At 38.6% G+C, this 23,302-nt stretch overlaps 1 protein-coding gene across 2 annotated transcripts in view; it reads left to right on the forward strand.

Annotated features, from left to right (window-relative positions):
- Window positions 1–23,302, forward strand: part of nadsyn1 (NAD synthetase 1) — a 75,710-nt gene that overhangs the window by 35,972 nt on the left and 16,436 nt on the right. For both annotated transcript variants that reach the window (XM_061884564.1, XM_061884556.1), the window contains 6 exons: window positions 938–1,069; window positions 3,119–3,190; window positions 14,613–14,737; window positions 14,799–14,847; window positions 19,329–19,431; window positions 19,533–19,701. In XM_061884564.1, coding sequence (XP_061740548.1) covers window positions 938–1,069; window positions 3,119–3,190; window positions 14,613–14,737; window positions 14,799–14,847; window positions 19,329–19,431; window positions 19,533–19,701 — 650 coding nt within the window. The remainder of the gene's footprint in view (window positions 1–937; window positions 1,070–3,118; window positions 3,191–14,612; window positions 14,738–14,798; window positions 14,848–19,328; window positions 19,432–19,532; window positions 19,702–23,302) is intronic.

Below are 23,302 nucleotides of genomic sequence, written 5' to 3' on the forward strand. Positions count from 1 at the left end.
AATAGCTTGTCTCCAAATTCTTCATTTGCAGCTTCGTGTCACACTGACCTCACTCTATAGTCTTCCGTCTGCTCCAATGTTTCACCCACTTCTCCGTGCTAGCTTCTCGAAGCAGTAGTTTGTCCTCCTGTGTGGAGTTTTCATGTTCTCCCCGTGACTGCGTGGGTTCCCTCCAGGTACTCCGACTTCCTCCCACCTCAAAGACATGCACCTGGGGATCGGTTGATTGGCAACACTAAATTGACCCTAGTGTTTGAATGTGAGTGTGAATGTTGTCTGTCTATTTTGTGTTGGCCCTGCAATGAGGTGGGGACTTGTCCGGGGTGTACCCTGCCTATCGCCCGAATGCAGCTGAGATAGGCTCTAGCACCCCCTGTTACCCCAAAAGGGATAAGCGGTAGAAAATGGATGGGGAAACAAAATAAACCACAACTACATTCACTTTTAAGGATTGTACAATTAAGAAGCATGGCAAACACTCAAATATATTTTATCAGGCAATCCCAATGTTGGTGATAAGGTCCTTGCATAATTTCGCCATTTTAAAAAGGAAAGAAGAAGAGAAAGAAGTGGGTACATATTGCAATAGTTTGTATTTGATTTTAGACATCACTACACTGTTAAAGTATACATGCTCAGAACTACAGGAAGTACACAGTGCATTGAAATGCACTGATGGAAATAATTTGAGACACAGGATTAGTGTACAACAGGCCCTTCATCTTATATTTTAAGATGATCATGGTTTGGGGGAGAATGTGTCAAAGCAGGGAAACTATGATTGAAGCATTTCTGATGAATATGTTTCTGATCACATGAGAACAGTATGTAAGTGTTCATTCATATTAGGAAATTTTGATTGGACTATTGTCAGAAAAGTTGGTGTCTTTACAATGAATGTCACTGTACTTCAATGTGTTTTGGTGATTTATTGTAGAGTGGAGGAATTTACCTGTATGCAAATCAGAGGGGATGCGATGGAGACCGACTGTATTATGACGGCTGTGCCATGGTGGCCATCAACGGGGACATTGTGGCACATGGAGCACAATTCTCTTTGAACGATGTGGTAAGAGAAAAACCTTACAGTCACTACAGTCTTTTAATCTGCACATGTGCATGTGTGCTGCAGACCTGTAAACCAAGAAACATTAGTGCATGCAACATAGAAGACAAAAATGTCCTTTACTATATGATTTAAGTTTAATAACACAAATAATGTGTCACACGAGAGCATGGAGCCATTACAACTTAAGATACATTGGGAGACTTCCGACGGCACTATCAGTGGAGAGTGAAAATGCTACAGTACCTGTTAAAACCAGCGATTGGCGACCTATCCAGGGTACTCCGCCTAGCTCTTCAAGCCAGCTGGGATAGGCTCCAGCATTCCTGTGACCATAATGAGGACATGCAATATAGATAATGGATGGCTGCACCTGTTGAAGCCCTGGCAGCATTTTACACACTCTCTTCAATTCTTCTGAATGGTGGAAAATTTTGGACACTCGTGTTGTAAACTATTATAAGCACAACCAATACATATGTCACAACGCTATAACTTTCAGCCACATTGTTTATTTTTTTTACTAATATGTTCATCTTAGTTATCGTCAACATCAACAACCTATTTGTCTTTGAGTAAAATAAAACAATGACTAATCAAAACAAATGCACATTGACTAAGACAATGAAAAAACTAACTGAAATTTTGGTAAACGAATAAAAACACGATGAAAATGTCAACATAGACCAAATCCAATTATATTTTATTTTGTCTTTTAAGTATGTGGAACAAATTTGGAATATATCCAATCACAGCTCTTTAACAGTGCATGAGAGAGGATCTGGTCTGGCAGTGAGTTACAAAGGAAAGCCAATCAGATGGTTTTCTCTGTGTTTAGCAGGTACAACTGTAAATTGGCCAAAACTAATTCTACAGTAATTTTATTTTTATTAATATATGAACAATGCCTAAAACAATACTTCCCTTGCACGCACAGCCAAAGGAGGAAATGGATGCAGTGTTTCCCATATGTTCATTTATTAAACATACCAAAGACTATAAAAAAAAGGACCCATTACCTCCCTGCTTGACACTCAGCATCAATTGGGGGTTAAATCACCAAAAATGATTCTCGGGCGCGGCCACCGCTGCTGCTTACTGCTGCCACACAAAGTGTGTGTGTGACATTAATGGGTACCTTAACTTTGAAATTTATTTGACATTTAAAAACAAATTAAGTTTGACCCGCCACAAATGGCTATTTGCTGCTTCCAGGTTCCCACTTTCATCAATAGTTCATGATGAAAGTGTGTACAACATGCATTGTTACTCTTCTGCAAAACAAAAACACACATGCTCACACACGCTTTGCCAGAAGAGGCACACATTCGAAGTGAAAAGGTTGGTGAGTGTTTGCTGCAGGAGCGAGTGCAGACGGAGAAGAGTGCATTGCGTGTACAAAACCTTCAAAAGTGTTAAACCATTGCTTGGAACAAATCTTCCATTGTGGGCAACATTTGTTGTTGAAATACAGTACACAAACCAGAGGTTGTCAAAGTGTGGCCCACGGGCCATTTTTGGAACATTGCTTTTTTGCATGGCACATTGTAGAAATAAATACCAAAACATACTGTAAATGTCAACAAATACATTTATCAGGCATAATGTAATCTGAAAAAGCCTAAAATATTGATACTAACAACAAATAGAAACAGATAATTGTCTGAAAAATGTTATTGTGTTATTTCGTTACAAATTACATGTTGACATGGATTTTTTTTTTCATTAGATAAATAAATTGATGTCCATCAATCCGCCCATTATTCATTGGTCCGTTGGGAAAACTCACGGTACACCCAGATGGCTTGTCCATTTCTGCCAGGTTTTGTCTACAGCGCTACCCTTTCTGGGTAATTTAGTAAATAAAAAACTAGCTCTGTCCCCATGTCCTCACTTCCAGGTTTGAATTAACAGAAATGTGGATGTGTGATAATAATCTTTCATTATCTTACATTAACAACAAAAAGCCATATATTGGAAAATTAATTAAAGTTGCTTTTTGCAAAAAAACATGTTCATGTCAAATTGTGTTTCCATTGTCTTATCTCTTAGGAAGTGATTACTGCCACTTTGGACCTTGAGGATGTACGCTGCTACAGAGGAGAGTCCTGTCAGCCGCAGATGGTGAGGCCTGCTATAATCTTCAAAGTAGTGTTTTTCAGTAAACTGCTGGCATGATTTTGGCTGTGTTAAAAACAATTATGCTGTTCTGGGCAACTTTGTTCCTTTCCAAATATGTTAATCTACACACTGTCAAATAAAGACTTTCAAAATGGAGTGCCAGCAAGTTTTCCTGTCATAAGGTGATGAGAAAAGGACACGAGTTGATATTTTGAAACATTTAGTAATGTACATTTTGTTTTTCAGTCACATCCGATAAGGCTTGCAATTGGATCATTTGGTGGTCATTTTAGATGCAATTAATTCTTCCACACATCGCCTGTGTTGAAATGTTATTTTGAAACCCGAACGGGACAAGCGGTAGAAAATGGATGGAAGAAAAACATCCTCGCTATTTTCTTTGTCGAACATGGAACAAAATAAACTTCATAGCGTATCTTACTCCAGGCATTTATGGTGTAATGCATCTTTTTTCTTCTTTATTTTCTGGAGTTATTTGCCATGTCTCACACGCATCAGAAATAGTACTACAGTTTCATATACTTTGTTTTCAATTTCATATTTTTTCTTTGCTATAGGTTATAGAGATTTCCAAATACTGAGTTTGCATTACCAATCTGTGTTCTTAGTTTTTCTGAACTTTTACCATTGTTGCTAATGGTGTTCCCTTAATGCTGGAATTTCTCCACCTTCTGAATGTCTTTTTCATAAATTCTAATTTGTGTACCTTCTTTTCCAATATCCATTACTTTGCATGTAACTTTGTTGAATCTTGGGCCAATTTTGCTCATAACTTCTTTAGTTTTGTCATTGCATCACTGTAGGTTTTGTTTATTCTTTTCAAAGAGTGCAATGTCATCAGCGAAATCAATGTCGAACAGATCTTTCTCAACAGACCGTACCAAAAAGTTTTCCTTTTCCAGTTCTCTCATCCCAAAGTCAATCACCTGGAGGAACAGAAAAAAATGACAGAATATCTCCCTTTGTTCATTGTTCAGTTGCACATATAATTTGCAGTTCTCGTAGAAGGCCTGCATTAAAACTATGATTTTGTCAGGTACTGTATGTCATAGTATCCCACTACAGTGTTTCCCCCAGAAAATGTGTTAGTTCAGGTGGTGACTCTCCGGGGGGAGAGGACCGGGGAAGGAGGTGGGTGGGTGTAAGGATCGGTGTAACTCGGCCTGTCGCCATCACGTCTCCACCTCGTTGCTGCCACCATAGCCTGGGGCTCAATAGACTACAGACTGCGGTGAAGTAGGCAAGCTTCGTCGCGTGAAGAAGTCTACAACTTTTGGTTGTGTTTTCCGTTCCATTTGCTGAATGGCGATATAAGATATATATCTTAATATTTTTTCCATAAAGTAAAAACAAAACAGTCATAGTTACCTAAGATACTAAGTACATCATTATTATGATTTAGTAATTTACTAAGTCAAAATAATGGCTTACTAAATCAAAATAATGACTTAAAAAGTCAAATTGACTTACTGTAAGTAAGCGTTTGCAATAAGCGTTCGAAAAAAAGAGTTAAAAGTGGGGCCACATGCTGACATATGTTCAACTCATCATGCTTAATTTATTACAGCATTTGGGAATCCTGCAGTTGATTTTTCTTATGTAAATATTACATTTTTTTAACATGTGATAGCAGAGACCCTGCCATTCAAAACTATGCTGCTACATTACTAATGATTAATGTAACTATAGCTTAAAAAAACAGTAAAATAGCAATAGGAGAGGCTACTCCTCCCTGAACACCATGGAATTCATGTAGGCTTTATGATGCAGTTACATTATTATATCAACTATCAGAGACATCTTCAGGAAACTCTTCATTTAACATAATGTCGTTTTTTGCTGCTTCAACACAGCTTATTCAACACAGAAAAAGGTCAAGTGAAGTAACTTAGTGGTTAACTGTAGGTCAATAATGCTTGTCTTTCTCTCAGACAGACAGGGGCTTTGCTGTCTGTTACACACGCACACACCGCACAGTGAGCTAACGTTAGGCTAAAAGCTAATTAGCCTTCACCTCAAGGACTGCGAGCGGGCTAAGCTGCTGCTTATGTTTCTAGAACATCAACGGGCTGATAGTGATGTTACGATTAGTTGACTGTGAGGTGTTTATTATAATTTGGGGAGAGTCCGCTGCATTATGTTCACTTGCTAAACACCTTTCTGCTCACCCCATCATCTCTCCCATAGACATAAGTAGACAGATCATCGAACCCTACTGCCTACTGGCGCTGACGAGATGCGGGGCCGCCATCTTGGAGTGGTGATCTGCTCCACTCAGTGCAATTCATTTGGCAGGAGCAATGAACTGTCAGTGCATTTAATTCATTTTACCTTACTGAATACCACTGATTTTCATGCGTTTTTTTGTCATACGAGTAGCTATGATAAAGAACACATGTTTTGGCGTGTTTTATTATTCATAGTTTGCTTAACAGTAAATGAATATTCTTATATGCAATAAGTGACCAGACGTCCAAGATCAAAACTGGGAATATAATCCCAGAGAAGGGGGGAAAAAAGGGTCAGCTATTTTTAAATTGAAGAAACAATATGATTAGGTTATATATACATGGGTACATCCTATACAAACAATTTATGAATACATTAGATATTTATATATCTTAGGGACCTATAGACTGTATCTCTGTTGCTGCAGCAGCAGAGAGTTTATTCTGTCTTGACACTATGTATTGATGTTTTGTATTACATTCTTCCCTGAAATGATAATGTTCACATATACATATTTTGTCCCACACATTTCACGAAGGTGGGCTACACAAAATTGGGTTGGAAAGCTAGACTTGATTTAGACTTGTATAATACTGTATAGCAGAGGTCACCAACGCGGTGCCAACGGGCACCAGGTCGCCCGTAAGGACCAGATGAGTCGCCTGCTGGCCTGTTCTAAAAATAGCTCAAATAGCAGCACTTACCAGTGAGCTGCCTCTATTTTTTAAATTCTATATATTTACTAGCAAGCTGGTCTCGCTTTGCTTGACATTTTTAATTCTAAGAGAGACAAAACTGAAATAGAATTTGAAAATCCAAGAAAATATTTTAAAGACTTGGTCTTCACTTGTTTAAATAAATTCATTAGTTTTTTTACTTTGCTTTTTATAACTTTCAGTAAGACAATTTTAGAGAAAAAATACAACCTTAAAAAATATTATAGGATTATTAAACACATGTACCTTTTTACCTTTTAAATTCCTTCCTCTTCTTTCCTGACAATTTAAATCAATGTTCAATAATCTTTTTTATTGTAAAGAATAATAAATACATTTTAATTTAATTCTTCATTTTAGCTTCTGTTTTTTCGACGAAGAATATTTGTGAAATATTTCTTCAAACTTATGATTAAAGTTTAAAAAAATTATTCTGGCAAAAACTAGAAAATATGTAGAATCAAATTTAAATCTTATTTTAAATTCATTTGAATTTCTTTTAAAATTGTTGCTCTAGAAAATCTATAAAAAATAATGATTGTGCAGATTGGATTTTAACCTATTTAAAACATGTCATCAACATTTTTAAATTAATCCTAATCAGGAAAAATGACCAATGATGTTCCATAAATTATTTTAATTTTTTCAAAAAGATTCGAATTAGCTAGTATTTCTCTTCTTTTTTTCGGTTGAATTTTAAAGAGTCGAAATTGAAGATAAACTATGTTTCAAAATTTAATTTTCATTTTTTTCGTGTTTTCTCCTCTTTTAAACCGTTAAATTATGTGTTTTTTTCATCATTTATTCTCTACAAAAAACCTTCCGTAAAAGAAAAAAAATGTACAACAGAATGACATACAGAAATACCCTCTTCTTTTAATATATATATAGATTTATTTATCAAAAGTAAATCGAGTAAATTGGCTATTTCTGGCAATTTATCTAAGTGTGTATCAAACTGGTTGCCCTTTGCATTAATCAGTACCCAAGAAGTAGCTCTTGGTTTCAAAAAGGTTGGTGACCCCTGCTGTATAGCCATTGTCCAACATATATTAACTCCCTCCCCCCAACACAATCTGGACTGTGGTCCTAACTTTTACCCCTGTTGGCTTTTACAATCTTTATCTTCATAATTTATTTCAACTTTGTTATTCAAGTATGAGATTTTAAAATGTAATTAATTTCATTGACAAGCAATTCTATTATGGTCATACTCTTGTTTGCTACCGGCTCCGATGTCAGTACTATTGAAGATCTTTGCTCCTTCTCAACTCTGTTGTAATATTCTTTTCACAAAATACAACCAATAGTACATTCATTTTAAATCTTACTTGTGAAAAGTAATTCCCCGATTCCTTTTTTCAACAGTCCGCTCATTTGAGCAGGAAAACACCAACACCTGGCATCTTTGTTTTCTACCTGTCATCTGTCAGTTTAGGCTGCTCGCCGGCTCCTCATCACCACTTCAAGATGGTGGCCAAATTTCTTGGGCCACGGCAGCCAATGCTGCGTCTTCTTATAAGATGTCTATGATCTCTCCTCTCTGCCTGCCTGAGCACTGACTCCATGCACTCTGAATACGCACTGCTGATTGGCTGTTACATGCGCTCTGAATACGCACTGCTGATAGGCTGTTTCTGCTCTGCGTGTAACCAATCAGATGGTTCTGTGGGTGAGACAATGCTTGGTGCTGTAGAGATGTACTGACAGAGGCAGAGGCAGAACTAAGCGGAGCAGCATGTTAAGACTTTAGTTTAGGCGGTGGCTCTTTGTTGATAAGGCGGCCGCATTAACAACAAAGCGCTGCAGGAAACCCTGCACTATTTTCCACATCGTTTCCCTGTTACACTGTCAAAGGCCTGTCAACAAGCGTTACTGAAAGTGTCTGTTGATATTCAATGTACATTTCAATAATGCCTTTTAGGGAATGTATGGCGCCTGTGCATGATTTTTCTTCTCTGAAGCCTGATTGTTGTCCCCTTAACTTTACATTGACTTCTTTCTTTACGCCTGCCAGTGCGATGTTTGCAACTACCTTCCAAACCACAGATAGCAGAGTTAAATTCCTCCAATTTGAGCATTTTGTTAGGTCATCTTTCTTGGGTAGTTTTATTGTGAGAACAGTAGGTCACTCTGTTGAAACCTGTTCCTTCCGCCATACCATGTTGCATAGTTTACAGAGTTTGTGGATGGATCCTTCTTCCATAATTTAAAACAATTCTGGATATGTTTCATCAATGCCTGGTGCTTTATAGTTTTTAAGTTTCGTCAAAACTTGTATTACTTCATTTACTGTTATGTCTCCACAGTTTATGTTGAGTTGTTGTGTCTCTGTCAGGACTATTTCCAGTACCTCTTCTGGATTTGGCTGATTCAGGATAGTTGTAACATGTTCCTCACATCAATATGCTTCTTCCTCTTTCGTTTCTAGAGTTTTTCCAACTTTCCCTTTAGTTTCTACTCTTTCTTTTTCCTGAAAGTTGCTTTACTCTTCTGTATACTGTTCTTGTGTAGTTTTTTGCTGCTGCTTGCTTTGCGTGTTTGGCATTCCCTTCATACCAGTTCTCCCTGTATTTCTTGCACCTTTTCTTAAATGCTTAATCAAGCCTTTCGCATTTTTCACTGTGTGAAAAAGACCCGTTCCTTCTGCTGCTTCCTTTTGTCGATGACTTTCCATGTTTCATCCAGCATCAACTGTTCTTTGTGTGCCTTATTTTTTTCCGATTGTGATTTTTGCAGTATCAGTTACCGCCTCTTTGAAACGATCCCATGATTTGTCTATGTCCTCGTCTCCAAGATTTTCCAGTAACGCAAATCTGTTTCCTAACTCTCAGTTTACATCACACAGGAAAAACAATATTTTTATGAAGATATTAGATATACTACTAAAAGATATTATACTTTTTTAAATAATAAAGGTTCCAGTTGAAAAATGCAAGAAAGAAGTCTGGTTTAAAACCACATACCACGGTATATACAGTACAGGCCAAAGTTTTGGACACATCTTCTCCTCATTCAATGCGTTTTCTTTATTTTCATGACTATTTATATTGCAGGTTGTCACTGAAGGCATCAAAACTATGAATGAACACAAGTGGAGTTATGTACTTAACAAAAAAAGGTAAATTAACATAAACATGATGCGGTGGCGACTTGTCCAGGGTGCACCCCGCCTCTCGCCCGAATGCAGCTGAAATAGGCTCCAGCACCCCACGCGACCCCAATAGGGACAAGCGGTAGAAATGGATGGATGGATGGATGGATGTTTTATATTCTATTTTCTTCAAAATAGCCACCCTTTGCTCTGATTACTTTTTTGCACACTCTTGGCATTCTCTCGATGAGCAGTAGTCACCTGAGATGGTTTTCAAATCACAGGTGTGCTTGAAGCTCATCGAGAGAATGCCAAGAGTGTGCAAAACAGTAATTAGAACATCCATCCATCCTTCCATTTTCTACCGCTTATTCCCTTTTGAGGTTGCGGGGGACGCTGGCGCCTATCTCAGCTACAATCGGGCGTAAGGCGGGGTACACCCTGGACAAGTTGCCACCTCATCACAGGGCCAACACAGATAGACAGACAACATTCACACTCAGATTCACACACTAGGGCCAATTTAGTGTTGCCAATCAACCTATCCCTAGGTGCATGTCTTTGGAAGTGGGAGGAAGCCGGAGTACCCGGAGGGAACCCACGCGTTCACGGGGAGAACATGCAAACTCCACACAGAAAGATCCTGAGCCTGGGATTGAACCCAGGACTGCAGGACCTTCGTATTGTGAGGCAGACACCTTAACCCTCTGAACAAAGGGTGGCTATTTTGAAGAAACTAGAATATAAAGCATGTTTTCAGTTATTTCACCATTTTTGTTAAGTACATTCATAGTTTTGATTTCTTCAGTGACAATTTACAATGTAAATAGTCATGAAAATAAAGAAACCCATTAAATGAGGAGGTGTGTCCAAACTTTTGACCTGTACTGTAGGTATTACTAAACCACCACTTGAATGTAGGATGAATGAATGAATAATGGTTCTCAGTTTTCACTGTGAAGTGCTTTGAGTGTCTTGAAAAGCTCCATATAAATCTAATTCGTTATCATTATTATATGCTCAAACATATACAGTATACTGCAATACTACTCTGTTTAATTATGTAGTTCACCATTTTAGTATTATTTCAACTTGAGGGTGCTGCAGCACACTTGTCTGCTATTAGAGATACTAAGGTGTACTGTAGGAATTTTGCCATTTCATCTAAATGGTTGAAAAAAATGCTCAGTTTCTGTTGATCACGTGAACCTTTTAATCAATGGTTCCCAAACTTTTGCAGGCTGGCGCCCCCTTGGCTCCCCAGTGAATTCCTAGCGCCCCCACCCCCACAGACACATATGGAAACAAACACCTCTTTCTTGATATTTGGTATCCTGCAATTTGAAAAGAGAAAGGTTAAACACAAATGTGTATTTCACAAATAAAACCCAATTTAGTAAACCAATTTATTTTTTAGCAGTTTTAACTGTTTCAGCAACATAGAATGGTAAATAAACATTCCACCAGTAACCTTCATTGTCTCACACTTAATATTAATGGGATGGATGTGCTTGGTGCAGGGACATAAGCTTCTCAACATCAGGCTGGAACTCACTAAGAAGAAGTCGTAGATCCCCGCGGTCAGTAATTTTCAGTCGGTTTCTTTGCTTGGAAAGAAGCAAGGCGACTGCACTGAAGCCCCGTTCTACTAAATATGATGTTGGGAAGGCAATAAAGTACATCTTGACCTTGTTCCACAGCACTTGATAGCAGTCAGAGATTTATTTTTGTAACCAAAAATCTTGATATGACTTTTTGAACTTTGGCCTTAGCTCAATGTCATTTTGAATATATGTATATATATCAGTGAATGCACCACCCTAACCAGCTCAACACAACACAACACGGCGCGTTCTGGCGAGTCCCCAATTTCATGTTGACTTGAACTCAAGATGATGTTGACCACCAGAATGCGGTTTTTATTATAAGATAAAATTTTGATCATTACAAGCTTGAAATTACAAACCTGAGCTTTTGCTTTTGTAGTCCATGCTGTCGGATCTGACTGGGCCAGAGCGGCGTTTGGTAACCGGACCCTGATGCGTCGTCCACTGACTCGTCCTGCTGCACGTGTTGTGTACAAATCGTCAAACAAACGTTCGAACTTCTGACTTCGACTTCGGACTGCCGCCCCCCTACCGCCCCCTTCTTCCTCACCGCCCCCCCAGATCTTTCCACCGCCCACTTTGGGAACCACTGCTTTAAATGCAGTTAAATAATCTTTCACTAGATAACAGCAGGGAGCTAATGGCCTTGTTGGTCACACAGTATAAACAGTGAATCACTTGGGCAGCAGTGTGAGATGTGGTTAAATATCTTAAAAAGGAAACGTACAAATACAAAACAGGATAACTTGATAAGTCACGTCAGTATTTTCTAACTTTGTCATTATGAGCGTGTTCAGAAAAGGGGAGGGCTTAGCAGAAACTAAATGTCTGTAAAGCGCTTTGTGACAACTGGATCAAGTGAATTGATTCACTTCAGTAAGTCGCGGTGCAACTCGAATCCATCCATCCATCCATTTTCTACCGCTTATTCCCTTTGGGGTTGCGGGGGGGCGCTAGTGCCTATCTCAGCTACAATCGGGCGGAAGGCGGTGTACACCCTGGACAAGTCGCCAACTCATCGCAGGGCGCAACTCGAATCCGTAAAATACAATCACTTTTACCATCACCAGTATCCACCATTATAACAACATGTGTAGGTCAGGAAAGACAAACATCATCGTAGGTCCCCTTTAATGAAAGTGGTATCTCAATTTAGGTAAGCCTTATTTCTCATAGGATTCTGTTTTGAACGAAAATGTCAAATGACAAAAAACTTTCCCCAGTTTTTGTATTCCATGTTGGATATTGTAGGTCCAAACACTGCACGTAAAAAACAAATGCGTAACATTTCACAGAATTAAGTGCCCAAACAAGGAATCCCATTTATGCATTTTATTTATCATTTATATTTCTTTATTTTGTTGTCTGCATATAAAACTATCCTTTAACAGTGTTTCCCACAGGAATGCATTAGACAGGCAGTGCATATGACAACATTTGCATATGGTCGCGCCAATATATGATGTCATCATGTGGATACAATTTTGTTTACGTTTTCAAAAAAGTGTCGTATCTAATGTTTTAAAAACGTATTAACAACAGAAACTAAGACTGTAACAGTATTATAAATACCACAGTATTTTGGTATCACAATCATCACAATAATACCGTGACATGATACAGTATACAATTAAAACTTGTTCAGTGTAGTTTTTTGATGGCACTTTTGAATTGGTCGATCTGGAAGTAAACTGCATCTGCCAAAAATTGCCTGCATAACGCAAGTGTAGAAAGTCTGTGTGCAGGATGTCGTAAAGGAGAGGGAAAAAGTAGTTGCCTCCTCATAACCGTCACAGAAAATGTGTTCTAAGCCGGCGGAGCCAATCATCAGTTTGTGAGGTATTGACATTATTAAGTTATATTGTTTGTTTACTCTTCTGAGAAACAGCATTTTCCAGACTGATATGAAAAAAATATTACTGGACATTGCTTCCCATAATGTAAAAGTTAAAAGACACTAATGTGAACATTACTGTTTTGCACTTTTGCACTGGATGTTTACATTGTTACTTTAAAGACATCAACTGTAAGTTATTTTAAATATTTTCTTGAAAAAGTAGATGTTCTTGTACAATTATTTGCACTTAGAAACACTTCTTTGTAGTAAAAAAAAATATGATTAGAACATTTTGTGTACATTTACATTAGGCATGTTTTTCCTAAACATTCCTGACACTTAATTTTACAAACTTTGGCATTTTTACCAAGCTTTTTTGGGGGGAGACATACAGTATACCACAATAATATGATATCATACCGTGAGATTCTGATACCATTACATCCCTAGGGTTTTTTTTACTTCCAGGTTGGTCTAATTTTTGTGGAGAAGTAGAAAGTGTTAACTTTTGTAGCTCTATGAGTTGCCCAAATAGATGTTTCTGGGTGGCTGTTTCACCAAGTGGGTGTCTGATTTGTAGGCTGCAGTTAAATTTGCCCTCGCTGAACAAAGGTGAAGCCATTCCCGCCAAACACTGCCTTTCAGCCGGTCTAAGTCCAAGTGCTTCTGCCAATTGTTATTGTTCTCGTGTTTTGGATGAACACAAGTCCAGCCCAACAGTCTCAAAAAAGTTTATTAACCTGTTCAACAAGCTGCAAGTGTCTCGAGATAAAGTTTACGCCACTTTTTCTTCTATGATTCCTATTACCTCATGTCTTTTTCTTCCCTTGTAAGAAAAGGCTGGGGGAAGAGCTACAATGCTCACTGCCGCCTCGTGCTGTAACTACAATCTGCATTCGCAGTCCAATAAAATTAATGAGCGAAGACGGCAAATTATATCTGTAGCTGCACAAAATGTACTTGTGGCAGCCCGTCACAAGTAAATTAATTTATGGGAAACACTGCTTTATCTGTATGAAGTGTGTTTTGTCTTCATATTCTTGGAACGGCTCAAAATCATTTCTAATATTTTGTATGGGAAAAAGTTGCTTTGGTTTTTGTATGATTCAGCATTTGTCGCAACTTTTGGAACACATTACTAAAAATTGAGGAACCACTGTGATTGTATGGGTTTTTATTGGGGCTGTCAACATTAACGAGTTAACTCATGTGATTAATCATAAAATATTTTTGCATTATTAGTGTGCACATAATATATTAATCATGCAATTGATTTTGATCGTGCATGTTCATTTACCTTAATGCAGTATGGTCAGTGATCAGATCAATGCATACGTCAGTACAGAAAGGAGTTAGGGGAATCCACCTGGTGTTCTCGCTGGTAAATTTCAATTCAAAATACAGCCTGAAAGAACTTTGGATAAACTGTTATCAAGTTTTGTGCAAATATATGACATACATTCAATTAAAAATATGTTTAAAAAAACGTCCCTGGATAACATTCTAACAATAAAATGGCATTTGTATACAAATATTGTGGTATTTTTTTAAGCAAATTATAATTATCCAACCGAGCAATCACTTGTGATTAATCATGATTACCCAGTAACCGAATATGAATAAATGTTTGGTGGTGATTGCAAATTGGCAGCCACGTTTCCGTCAGTCTACCCCAAGGTAGCTATGGCTACAAATGTAGCTTACCACATCATAGTGGAAGTTAAGTGAATGAATGATGGGTTCTCAGTTATTACTGTAAATCCCTCTGAGTGTTTAGAAAAGTGCTATACAATTTTAATCCATTATTATTATTATTATTATTATTATATATGTTGACTAGTGTTTCAGTTAAAATTTAGTACATTCCAATGTTACTTTTTTCTTTGAAATAATCTTGCTTTCGTTGGTGCTTCTGTTCCAGGGAAGTGACTTTAAACCATTCCATAGGATCAAAGTAGATTTTTCTCTATCCAGCAATGATGATGTCTGGCTCGCTTCCCACCAACCAATCACATGGAACTTCCATACTCCTGAGGAAGAGATCAGGTAAAGAAATTGTGGTTTGTTGCATCTGTTTTTTTCTTAATCTGCAGCCTGTGTTGTTCAGTCTAGGGCCGGCCTGCTGGCTGTGGGACTACCTAAGGAGGAGTAGACAGGTGAGCAACATTTCATCCAAAAATTGTTTGTAATTATGTGTGTCTATGTTCAAGATACTTCAATGGGCTTTTTGCATCTTGCCATAACTTACATTGTGTATAGAAAAAAAAAACACAGGAATGCCATTGGCTTGCTTATATTATCATTACAGGTTTAAGTGACCATAAGTATTTTTCAAATGTCTATATTTTTCACAACTACTAATTGTATTGAATACAAATTGCAATTCACTATGGGGAATTGGTCTGGTTTAGGTTTTTGTCAGTCACTGCTATCTCTTCCCAACTAGGGAGCGCAAGCACATACACAAAAGCAGTCTAAGAAGCAAGTTGTCTCTCGTTTATGGCGGTTTATTAGTACCAGACATGATCGATAAACACATTTCCACAGAATAGGATTATTATTAATAAATCAAATACTTTAATAGTTAAAGCATTAAAAAAAACTTAACAACCTTCTAAACACATTTTTAACATTATTAAAGTCCTCTAAACATTAATTAACAGTATTAGGTCCCTCTAAACATGAAATAATTACCCGTATACAGTATATTTATAAGACTGGAGACAAACACCAATGTACGAATTATAAACCTGTTTCTTTACTTGCACAATTTTCCAAAATTATTGAAAAACTGTTTAATAACAGATTAGACAGATCCATAAACAAATATAGAACACTTGCAGAGAACAAATATGAATACAGAGATAATATTTCAACATCAATGGCTTTAAACAAAACAATGGAAGAGATTACCAATGATGGTAAACAGTGTTCGGTGGCAGTGTTTATGGAGCTTACTTAGGCATCCACCCTTTCATCCATCCATCTTCCTCCGCTTATCCAAAGTTGGGTCGCGGGGCAACAGCCTAAGCAGAGCAGCCCAGACTTCCTTATCTAAAAGCATTTGACACAATTAATCATAATGTTTTTAATCACAAAATGTGAACTGGACAACATCCAAGGGTTGGTCTTGAACTGGGTAAGAAGCTACTTAAACATTAGAAAGCAATAAATGAAATTAGGCAAACATACGTGTACAACGCTAAATATATCCTGTGGTTTGCCACAGGGATCAATACTGTGATCAAAATTGTTCAATCTCTATGTAAATTTGTAAAGTTACAAAATACTTTAAGTTAGTATTATTTGCAGAAGATACACATGTGTTTTGTTCAGGAGAGAACAGAAGCTATTACATATAAAAACAAAATAAATTAATAAATTAAAGACACGGTTTGACTATTCTTGAATCTCAACCATCCATTGATCCATCCACATATCTCCTATCGCTTATCTGAGATCGTGTCGCAGGGGCAGCACCCTAAACAGGGAAGGCCAGACTTTCCTCTCTCCAGCCACTTTGTCCAGCTCTTCCCGGGGTATCCCAAGGCTTTCCCAGGCCAGCTGAGAGATACAGTCACCCCAATGTGTCCTGGATCTTCCCTGTGGTCTCCTACCGGCCGTACGTACCCTGAACACCTCCATAGGGAGGAGTCCAATGGGCATTCTTACCAGATACCCTAAATACCTCATCTGGCTCTTCACAATGTGGAGGAAAATCTGCTTTACTCTGAGCTCTCCCCGATTGACAGAGCTTCTCACCCTATCTCTAAGGAAGAGCCCCGCCACCTAACGGAGAAAAGTAATTTTAACCGCTTGTACCCGTTATCTTGTCTTGTGGGTCATAAGGATATGAATGTAGATCGACCAGGCAAAAATGAAGAGCATCAAAACTTAAATCTCCACTTTGACCGGACAGCTGTTGATAGCTGATAGTTTAAAGTACCAGAAGAGTGGAAAAACAAATTGACTTTACATGGTTAATTGTGTATCATTGTATCCGTTAAACCATGTCCAGTCATATTTACAATCCGCAAAGTACTGTAGGTAAAAACACTGTTTGCCATAAATTCAGTCAGCCATTTTGAATATTCTGCTCTGAATACCTGCGGCTATTTCCGGAGATTGACGTCACCGGAGTTACGCTCTTGCACTCTGACCATATTAAATCAGTCATACGCAAAAATTAGCCAGAGATGTGTAATGTGTATCATTCACAATTACCATATAGGACATGAACACATTTTTTTTAATGCATTCTAAGCCATAAATAAATAAATACATAAAAAAATTGCCAACAACGTATTCTATGGTGGCTCACAATTTCACCCACAAAACCCTCTAAATAACATCCAAAACCTGCCAACAATACTCTTTATACTAATCATGACCTGAATATTAACCAAATATTAGTGATGTTTATAGTATAAGCTTCAACGCAGACAAACAAATTTTTAGCGGCGCAATTATACAGACAGTTAAGTAACGCTCTACTGCTTTTACTGTCAGCCGGCAGCAATGTCCTGCTGCTCCCGCATCATCGTGTCTCGGCTCGTCAAAATTATTCTAGAATGTAAATAATGCCTCTAATCTGGATAATAGGATGATTTAGCCATGAATCTAGAAGTTGTTCATTTGTGACATTGAATTTATACACACACAGCCGAAAACAATGTCTGCATGAAAACATTTCCTTGTTAAACTTTCATGTGCATCATTATAAGTTACTTATCTAAACGGAAAGATATGGACATCCTATCAGTCGCCATCGAAATGAGAGCAGACAATGTACAGTAAGCTATCGTTATAGTATGTTTGTTGATTGTGTTTCTTGTTTAGCACTTAGCAATACTGCTACATGATGCTTAGTTTTTCACTAAAGCTAGGTTTGTTTAGGAGAGCTTCTAAAACTTGTAAATCATCCTCCTTATATTCAGGATCACAATATAAGGTTCTGGATCATAGTTTTTCCAAAAGTAATCGTTCGCCCTCACAAAGTCTGCATAATTTGCATTGTTGTTGATGGGAAAGGGACTAGCTTCCATCCATCCATCCATCCATTTTTATACCGCTTTTTCCCTTTGAGGCTGTTGGTGCCTATCTCAGCTACAAGTCAAAATGGCTTAGAAATTTTTGCGATATTGAAACTATTTTAATCATATCTATTTTTTCGCAAACTATCAGTATTTTAGTGTATTAAATCATATATATATGATAATAGCGTCAAATAGAGGCAACTTGTTTTTCCACTCGACTGGTACTTTAAAGCATTCTTGTTATCCTAACGTGCTGCGCCAGCTCCTTGCTATGTCCAGCTGCGGTTGTTTAACATCGCTTGCGTCAAAATCTCACCAATATAGTTGATGTTTCATTGATGAAGCAGAAGCTCAGGATGAAGGCCATAAAAAAGCTGTTCTGCCAAAAGGTGGTCAATTTGACATTACCATGGTGAAGACACTGTAACACCAGGATTAGCGCTGTCTTAGTTTATAGTTTACAAGGAAGTTGTGCTTGGTGAATATTTATTGACCGCCACAACATTATACAAACAGAAAACAATACAAATACTGCATTGTAATGGTACTGTGCTCTCTCTCTTAGTTGTTGCGTTTTTCTGTTTCTTGCATTTAACAAAGAGCACAGTCTACCAAGTCAAATTCCTTGTGTGTCAAACATACTTGGCCAATAAATCTGATTATTCTTTTAAAAGCGTTGGAACCCAGTACAGAGGGCAGTGGGGTATATACACATGCTACAAATACACTTACTTGTAAAAACATCAGCTAAATATTCCACCAAAGAAATTGGAAATGTTGACAATCTCCAGGAACTGATTATCAAAGGTACAAAAAGATGTTGTATATTTCCAAGAACAGATTATCAACAGTGTACAAAAATATGTTGCAGATCTCCAAGAACAGATTATAGAAGATAGAAAATAATCTCAGAATGACATGATGGAATTTAGAAAGTTCAGAGAAGAAACAAAGATTCTCTGTGAAGACAACAAAGCATTAAAACGGGGGTGGAGAAGCTGGAAGAGGAGAATGCAACATTGCGGCAACAGTCGAATGACAAGCAGGAAGACAACACCCATTGGGACAACAACAGTGTTGTGGAGAACATAAAAGTTGAGATGGAAGCATTGCGGCAACAGTTGCAACTAAATAACACTGATTTTAAGAACTTCAGGGAGGAGATGGCTGCATCAAAACATGCAAGTGCTGGCGCATCAGCTTGCATAATGTAAAATGTGTTTAATCGTGTATTTGTGTTTGAAGCTAATATTTACATTCAGTAGCAAAGGATTGGAGTCTGACTAAACCGCTTAGCAAAGGTTTGAAGTCTGACTAAACCACTGAAAATCATTAATTACACTCTTTACTTATATTTGTACGCTTGTCTGGCTTTCTGGTCCGTCATCCTTCACTTCATACCCGATAGTACCTCCCTAGATCCGCAAGCTCACTTCGCTTTGAGGGAGATACTTTGGCCTTCCACCTTACCTGACGGATAATTTGAACGCCTCTTGATTGACATGAACATGCAAAACCAAGTAGGGAGGGCAAAAAAAGGGCGGAGGAGAGGTAGTTGGATTGAGTTTAAGTCTATTTGATGATATTATTCCTCGTGTTAGGCTGGCTTCCTGTTACCGCTAAGTGGTGGTGTTGACAGCTCTTCAACTGCCTGTATTGTCTACTCCATGTGCGTGCTGGTCTGCGAAGCTATAGGAAACAGCAGTGAGTAGTTTTTCATTCAATGGACACACATTTTAGTAAATTAGAATTGCTTTAAAACTCCCTATTTCTCTACATCGCCCAGTAACGTAGCGTCCTTTCAGACCAGCAGGTACTGGAAGATGTTCGTAGGATAGTTGGAGAGGAATCCTACGTCCCTCAGCAGCCAAGGGAGCTCTGTGGTCGTATCTTTACGACCTGCTATATGGCCAGTAAAAACTCATCACAGGACACTTGCGGACGTGCCAAAGAGTTGGCCAATCAGATCGGCAGGTAGGCAAGATCAATTTTCAAAGTCGTTGTATGTGTAATTATTAAAGCTGTCAAATGATCATTGTTGTGTGTGTAATGTGATCAGTCGTTGTATGTGTAATTACTAGAGCTGTCAAATCATCACCGATCATAGGTACACTTCAACTGTGAGAAACAGAATGTGAAAAAGAAATCCAGGAAGTCACATTCTAGGAATTTTAAAGAATTTATTTGTAAATTATGGTGGAAAATAAGTATTTGGTCTCTTCAAACAAGGAAGATCTCTGGCTCTCACAGACCTGTAACTTCTTCTTTAAGAAGCTCTTCTGTCCTCCACTCGTTACCTGTATTAATGGAACCTGTTTGAACTCGTTATCTGTATAAAAGACACCTGTCCACAGCCTCAAACAGTCAGACTCCAAACTCCACAATGGCCAAGACAAAAGAGCGGTCGAAGGACACCAGGAAAATAATTGTACACCTGCACCAGACTGGGAAGAGTGAATCTACAATAGGCAAGCAGCTTAGTGTGAAAAATCAACTCTGGGACCAATTATCAGAAAATGGAAGACATACAAGACCACTGATACTCTCCCTCGATCTGGGGCTCCACGCAAGATGTCATCCCGTGGGGTCAAAATGATCATGAGAACGGTGAGCAAAAATCCCAGAACCACACGGGGGGACCTGGTGAATGACCTGCAGAGAGCTGGAACCAAAGTAACAAAAGTTACCATCAGTAACACACTACGCTGACAGGGAATCAAATCCTGCAGTGCCAGACGTGTCCCCTGATTAAGCCAGTGCATGTCCAGGCCCGTCTGAAGTTTGCCAGAGAGTACATGGATGATACAGCAGAGCATTGGGAGAACGTCATGTGGTCAGATGACACCAAAATAGAACTTTTTGGTATAAACTCAACTTGTCGTGTTTGGAGGAAGAAGAATACTGAGTTGCATCCCAAGAACACCATATCTACTGTGAAGCATGGGGGGGAAACATCATGCTTTGGGGCTGTTTTCTGCTAAGGGGACAGGACGACTGATCCGTGTCAAGGAAAGAATGAATGGGGCCATGTATCGTGAGATTTTGAGCCAAAACCTCCTTCCATCAGTGAGAGCTTTGAAGATGAAACGTGGTTGGGTCTTCCAGCATGACAATGATCCCAAACACACCACCCGGGAAACGAAGGACTGGCTCCGTAAGAAGCATTTGAAAGTCCTGGATTGGCCTAGCCAGTCTCCAGACCTCAACCCCAGAGAAAATCTGTGGAGGGAGTTGAAAGTCTGTGTTGCTCGGCAACAGCCCCAAAACATCACTACTCTTGAGAAGATCTGCATAGAGGAATGGGCCAAAATACTAGCTACTGTGTGTGCAAACCTGGTAAAGACCTATAGTAATCGTTTGACCTCTGTTATTGCCAAAAAGATTATATTACAAAGTATTGAGTTGAATTTTTATTATTAACCAAATACTTATTTTCCACCATAATTTACAAATAAATTCATTAAAATTCCTACAATGTGAATTCCCAGATTTTTTTTTTCACATTCTGTCTCACAGTTGAAGTGTACCCATGATGAAAATTACAGACCTCTGTCATCATTTTAAGTGGGAGAACTTGCACAATCGGTGGCTGACTAAATACTTTTTTGCCCACTATAGATGTAACTGTAGTTTGAGCACACATGGGTATAAGAATGACTAAAAAAAAATTCGATTTGACAAATTTTGTTTGTCGATTCTCCCTCACTGTTTATGACACATCCACTATAGTAGGGCTCCCATACCATCAGTAAATCAGTAGTGAAGCATATGTCCTTTTTTTCATGGGGGTTAATTTTGTCTTTATTTTCCATGAAATTATACTGACAATTTATCCAATAAAAAGTTAAAGAAGAAAAACATCCCCTTCAGTCTGCGAGAATAGGGGTGGAAGATACGTCATTACATATAAACCGTGGAACAGAATTGAGTATGCCTTGGATGATGACTGAGAGCATAAACACAGCATTGACAGGACACACGCTATGAAGCTGCATTTGTGGCTGTAGTAAGGTAACATCAGAGAAGGGTCTTAAAATTTATCAGGGCAGGAAAAAGTGCTTGAGAGAACTTAGCAGGGGGCTTCGCATTGATCGCTACTTCTTCAGAGGTAGAGCAAATGAGTCAAGTGAAGCTCGGTAGCAGGATATTCCCTACAGCCCACAGGATATCAGAAACCTCAGACAGCTCGATCAAGTACATTTACATAAACAGACAACAGTCCAGTGCCCACCCAGGCACAGTTGGCATTTGAGACAAAGATGGAGGGACGAAAGCTTCAGATCTTTTGGCCTAAATCCTGCCAGAGAAAATAATGGGAAACCACAAAACAGACCAAGTTCATATTCTAAAAGGTGTAAAAGGAGACATTAAAAGTAAACTGGAGAAGATTGGAGACCTCATCTACAATAATAGAGCAGAGACTTGGAGTAAAAAGCAGTAACCATAGAACACGAAGGAGGAGAGGAGACAGCAGGAGATTGAGAGGCTTGTAAAAGAAAGAAGTCTGAGAAAGCATTGGAAGAATAAAGGAAAGGACTCAACGCTGCAAAGAGAGACCTCATACAACGCCTTGCAACTTTGCACAGAGTAAAATGTCTGGAGGCAACAAAAAAGGAGAGAGCGCACGAGGAATGCCTTCTACAGAGGTCCATACAAGTTGACCAAGACCCTCTTTGTCAGGAAGAAAAAACAGAACTCTTAAAGTACAGTGGAACCTCAATTTACGAGAACTTCTATTTGCGACCTTTTCAGAAACCTTTTGATAGAGCCAAACATGCTTCTGTGTGAACAATGTCTCCGCGTACGAATGCTTCATTCATTTATTTTGTGTGCCGCTGGAAGCCCTATTGGTTCTCCCATTTTGATCTCATCACATTGTGCACACATATTTACATATGTGAGAGGAGCAAACTGCGGCGGCGGCGGCACCGCCAATGGCGCACGGATTCGCTCAGTACTACTGTATGGAAGAAACAAGTCCTTGATTGCAATCCATCCATCCATTTTCTACTGCTTGTCCTTTTTGGGGTTGTGGGGGGTGCTGCCATTATAAAAAAAAAAGGATGTTTATTTGGCTGCTGACTTTGCCAAAGGGATTGAGGGTTTATATACACAAGGAAAGAGAGAAGGTTCAAAACCAAACCAAAAAACTGTTGCTCGTGGAGATAAATGAGACTAATAGCATTTCTGAAGCTATCATTTGCGAAATGATTCCCATTTTATGGCAACTTTGTGTCCAAAAGGGACCAGTGTGGAACAGCAGGGAAGACCAATTTAAGGCGAGCTGTGGGTGGTTGGAAAAGTTTAAAAAGAGGGGCCGCAGTTCACCACATGGTGCAGCTTGGTAAGACTGCTGGCTCTGATAATGCTGTGGCAGAGGAGTTTATCAAGCACTTTGAAGATTTTATCGGCAAAAAGGGTTTCTACTGCAGTAAGTTTTAAACTGTCATTAGACCGGGCTTTGGGCGGAAAAAATTACTGAGGTAAAGGCACAACAGGGACACAAGCCGATGTTTACAACTCCGAAACTCTCAGACTATTATAAACAATTGCAACAAATATTCACCAACACAAA

This window comes from Nerophis ophidion, linkage group LG02 (genome assembly GCF_033978795.1).
Source record: "Nerophis ophidion isolate RoL-2023_Sa linkage group LG02, RoL_Noph_v1.0, whole genome shotgun sequence".
NCBI lineage: Eukaryota > Metazoa > Chordata > Actinopteri > Syngnathiformes > Syngnathidae > Nerophis > Nerophis ophidion.